General features: G+C 42.4%; 1 protein-coding gene across 1 annotated transcript; it reads right to left on the bottom strand.

Annotated features, from left to right (window-relative positions):
- Positions 1 to 938: 938 nt before the first annotated feature.
- On the bottom strand, positions 939 to 3,030 carry LOC120060717 (MICOS complex subunit MIC10-like). The gene is made up of 4 exons (XM_039010120.1): positions 2,897 to 3,030; positions 2,187 to 2,234; positions 1,304 to 1,410; positions 939 to 1,137 (listed from the first exon to the last, which is right to left on the bottom strand). The coding sequence occupies exons 1-4, from the start codon at positions 2,958 to 2,960 to the stop codon at positions 1,129 to 1,131; spliced, it is 228 nt and encodes a 75-aa protein (XP_038866048.1). The 5' UTR covers positions 2,961 to 3,030; the 3' UTR covers positions 939 to 1,128.
- Positions 3,031 to 4,745: the final 1,715 nt, after the last annotated feature.

The following is a 4,745-nucleotide window of genomic DNA, read 5'->3' as shown; positions in this document are numbered from 1 at the left end:
ATGGGAGGACACCACGGAAGAAGCCACTGCTGTCCAAAAATAACATTGCTGCACATCTGAAGTTGGCAAAAGTGCACCTGGATGTTCCACAGCACTACTGGCAAAATATTCTGTGGACAGATGAAAAGAACAGTTGAGTTGTTTGGAAGGAACACACATAACTATGTGTGCAGAAAAAAAAGGCACAGCACACCAACATCAAAACCTCATCCCAACTGTAAAGTATGGTGGAGGGAGCATCATGGTTTGGGGCTGCTTTGCTCCATCAGGGCCTGGACAGCTTGCTATCGTCGACAGAAAAATGAATTCCCAAGTTTATCAAGACATTTTGAAGGAGAATATAAGGTTCTGTCCGCCAATTGAAGCTCAAAAGAAGTTGGGTGAAGCAACAGGACAACGACCCAAAACACAGAAGTTAATCAACAAGAGAAGGAAATATGCCTTCTGGAGTGGCCCAATCAAAGTCCTGACCTCAACCCGATTGAGATGCTGTGGCATGACCTCAAGAGAGCAGTTCATACCAGACATCCAAAGAATATTGCTGTATTGAAACAGTTTTGTAAAGTGGAATGGTCCAAAATTCCTCCTGACCGTTATGCAGGTCTGATCCGCAACTACAGAACATGTTTAGTTGAGGTTATTGCTGCCAAAGGAGGGTCAACCAGTTATTAAATCCAAGGGTTCACATACTTTTCCCACCCAGCACTGTGAATGTTTACAGTGTGTTCAATAAAGACATGGAAATGTATAATTGTTTGTGTGTTAGTTTAAACAGACTGTGTTTGCCTATTGTTGTGACCTAGATGAAGAGCAGATCAAATGTTTACCAATTTATGCATAAGTCCAGGTATTTACAAAGGGTTGACATACTGTTTCTTGCCACTTTGTGTGTGTATATATATATATATTGTGGGAATCAGCTGTTTTAAAAACACACACACAATCTCAATTGACTTTATTTTATGATTATTTTATCTAAATAAAGACAGACTGTCCTGTTCAGGCACATAAATTATACTGATACATATGGAAGGGTCAACCCACAGAAGGAAATTAGTCTGGCTGAAGGTCAGTGCAAAATGCGGGGCATCACAAAAACGTGACAGACAGTCCTTCACTGACGTTTGGCTACTGCTCCTGTGAGGAAAATAGTGAAGATAAAAGGGAGTCAATTTTCATTTGGATTTACATCTCTGTACGTTACGCAAGAACAATGTACGATATTGAGCAGAATGTAGGTCCAACATACTATGCATTAGTAACACATCCTCAATACAAAATGTGCATGGATTCTTATACTGACCTTAATGTTTCTCTGAATTAGATATGGTGCTCTCAAATCATTCTGGCAGTTTGTGTATGCCATGCCAAGCCCCATTCCTAAGCCAAAGGCAACTGGCCAGGTGTGTCCTGTGGAAAGCAAAATTTGTCCAAGCTATTTTCTCTTGAAAATACATCTACTCACAGGAATGTCTGAGTCACACTACCGTGCTGACCTAAACCATACTGTGTGCAGATATTTTCTTTTCACATGGCCCTTTCCTAGACTGGGAACTAAGACCACGTGGTCCAGTGAGAGCTTATGTTCCGAATGGTCTGGCCACAATATTTCTTAACTCCTGTTGAGTCCCATGTTAATTGACAATGCACACCATTTTGGGCTATCGCACTAATTGTATGTCCCGCTGACTGGTTAACCCCCCAGCGTGCTGAGATGGCCTCACAATGTTTAATTTGAAAACATCTGTTGTAAATCAAGGGGGATGGCACTTGGGGGGCTGTGTGTGTGAGTGTTTGTGTGCGTTTGAGTAACGGAGACCAAACACACAGAGAACCAACCAATGTAAAAGCACAGCCCCCTTCATTAATGACTTAACGTGTTCACAACATCAAAAGAGCCTCCCTAGATGCAAATTATATGTGCTAGCTATGTAACTAACATGCATCTGGTCAGGGCGGAGTATGCTCCTTTCCAGCAGAGTTCCAGGAATTGTGGTTTATGCACAAACAGGCCAGCGCAATGCAACCTGGCTTGGCTTGGTTCAGGTCAGTAGTGTGAAATAGTCAAGGCCACAATGGCTGCTCCACTGCAAGTATTCCATATTTTGCATCATCAGTTTGCACCCCATAAAGAATGTTTATCTCTGGCCATTGTTAACAATCCTGTGAACAGTGAAAGTACTCACGTTTGAAGAATACCACAGAAAACACGATTCCTAAGCCCAGACCAGCACCTTAAAACAAGTAACATAGGGAGAAATGTTCAGGTAACAGAACTGAGACAGGAAATATGGGGCCAGAACCTGTACTGGCAGAGATGTAGCTAGCCATCTTGTCTCCACCAATGCACATCAAAAAGGATACACGATGAAAGCATTGCATAATGCCAAAGTATCATACCTTTAACACATTTTCCTAGAAAATGTAAACGAATATCCAATGGCTTGAGACATAATAGGCTACTCTTATGCCTCTAGGCCCTACACCCCTTTGGACAAACACTGACAGGTTATAACTATGTAGTAGCAGCAACAATGTTTGCTGGCTACCAAAATATGCTGTTATTCACATCTCGCACGCTAGCTATGTGACTAGCTGGACTTACAGTGATTGTAAATTACTAACTGATACTGTAACAGTTAGCTATATTAGGAGAATAGGATGGATGGATGGATGGATGGATGGATGGATGGCTGGCTAGCTAGCTGCTGCTGCTACCACCACCACCACCACCACCTACTACTACTACTACTACTACTCGTCCTTAGCAGACCTTCTAACTAGCTCGGTAGCTAGCAATAAGTGATAGCTAGCTAATACTGACTTGTTTCTTTTAGTTGTATTATCTGGCAAAGCAGACTGTAGCTAACGTTCTGGAACAAATTGAGTTATTTACCAAGTTTAACGGCGCTATCTGCGAGGCATCGATCCAGCTTTTTCCCCAATTCCTTTTCAGACATGTTTAGCTTTTTGCTTGCTAAAAATGTCAAACGCAGTCCTTGGATTTCGGAGCCGTAATCTAGATCTCGCGACAGCTCGTTTTACTTGAGGAGGAACATAATACTCCATCTAGCGACTGAACTGGGAAATTCAAAGATCATTTTATAGCCAAGACTAGAAGAGTCTTAGCGGCATCCCGAATAAAGGGACATTTTCACCAAATCTATCCATCAAGCAGGTGGTCCATATCTTGCAATGTCAGCATTTCCTTTTGCTGTAAAATAAACAGTTTGAGTCATTTGATTACTATTTATTAAACATTAATACATTTGCTTATCAACGCATTGAATAAATTACAGCTCACTTTTTGCAATAATGACAAGACAGTTTCATGAGATAACAGTGTCAAATACAACTGTTGCATTATAAAACATAAAAAAGACCCTCAAATCAAATGTACTTATTTAAGAGAAGTTCTGGAACTTTGGCCACTACAGAAGTAATTTTTTTAAACTCCTGCTTTGGGCTGGATGTGTCAATGCGGAATTAATTTAAGTGATCCTTCCACAAGATCTAGTCCCAACACAAATCACTGAGGTATAAAGACAGTTTCAGAATGGATATTCGACAGATATTCATTCACCTGTAGTTTTCCTTACGTCCACCAACAGCAGTTAGGGACCATCAACATAGTGACAAATCTAATTTTTCAAATTTCAATTAGTCCTTAAATGTTCAAAACTGGTTCTAGCTAACCCGATGGCATAGACACACATTGCACACACATTTTTTTGTCGATTTACATCTCACACTATTTTAAATTATTTTTGAATTTCATTAGCTCTTTGGTCATGTGACCTACTGCTGACTTCAAACAAGGTTCAGAATGTACACTCAGTGGGCCTACACATTGCACACCCTTTAGTTTGTCCATTTTCATCTCACATGTTTATACATGAATTTTTCAAACTTTAACATTTTTTACATTCAAATTTCAATAGCTCTTTGGTCATGTGACCTACTTGACTCAAACAAGGTTCAAAATGTACAGTCAGTGGGCCTACACATTGCACACCCTTTAGTTTGTCCATTTTCATCTCGCAGGTTTTTACATGTATTTTTTTAAATGTAAAATGTCAATAGCTCCTTGGTCATGTGACCTACTGACCTCAAACAAGGTTCAGAATGGCCACTGACTACCCTTCTATATTGCACACCCTTTAGTTTGTCCATTTTAATCTCACGCAATTTTACATTAATTTGCCTGCTCTACCCCCCTGAAGGACAGTGTCACTCACATACCTATTCACTTGGGCCTTCTCCCTGGGGCCTTCCTGACCTCCAGGCAGGCCCCCATTGACCTGGCCTCCACACCTACTCTCCCTACCCGGTCAACACCCCTCTCCCTTGGCCTTAGAGTATAGCTTACTCCCTGGAATTACTAAAACGTCTATAGTCCCGCTGTCAGGAACCACGTGCACATGGTAACCCGCAACAGGCTCTGTGCACCTGGTAAACCGAAACAGGCTCTGTGCTCCTGGTGACCCGCCCACTTTTTTCTGCTCACAGACTAAGTCCCCACTCCAACCTCCATGGCCTGAGTGCTGCCCCCACCCCACGAGTCCGGCCGCCCATGCTTGGACTCGGAGTGCCCCCCGCCTTGATGGAGGCCTCCTTGTGCACCTGGTAACCTGAAACAAGCTCTGTGCACCTGGTGACCCGCCCGCTTTTATCCACCCAGAGACTAAGTCCCCAACCCAACCTCCACAGCCTGAATGCTGCCCCCAGCCCCTGAGTAACGCCCA

This window comes from Salvelinus namaycush, chromosome 16 (assembly GCF_016432855.1).
Source record: "Salvelinus namaycush isolate Seneca chromosome 16, SaNama_1.0, whole genome shotgun sequence".
Classification (NCBI taxonomy): Eukaryota; Metazoa; Chordata; class Actinopteri; order Salmoniformes; family Salmonidae; genus Salvelinus; species Salvelinus namaycush.
This window is presented reverse-complemented; position numbering and strand designations above follow the sequence as displayed.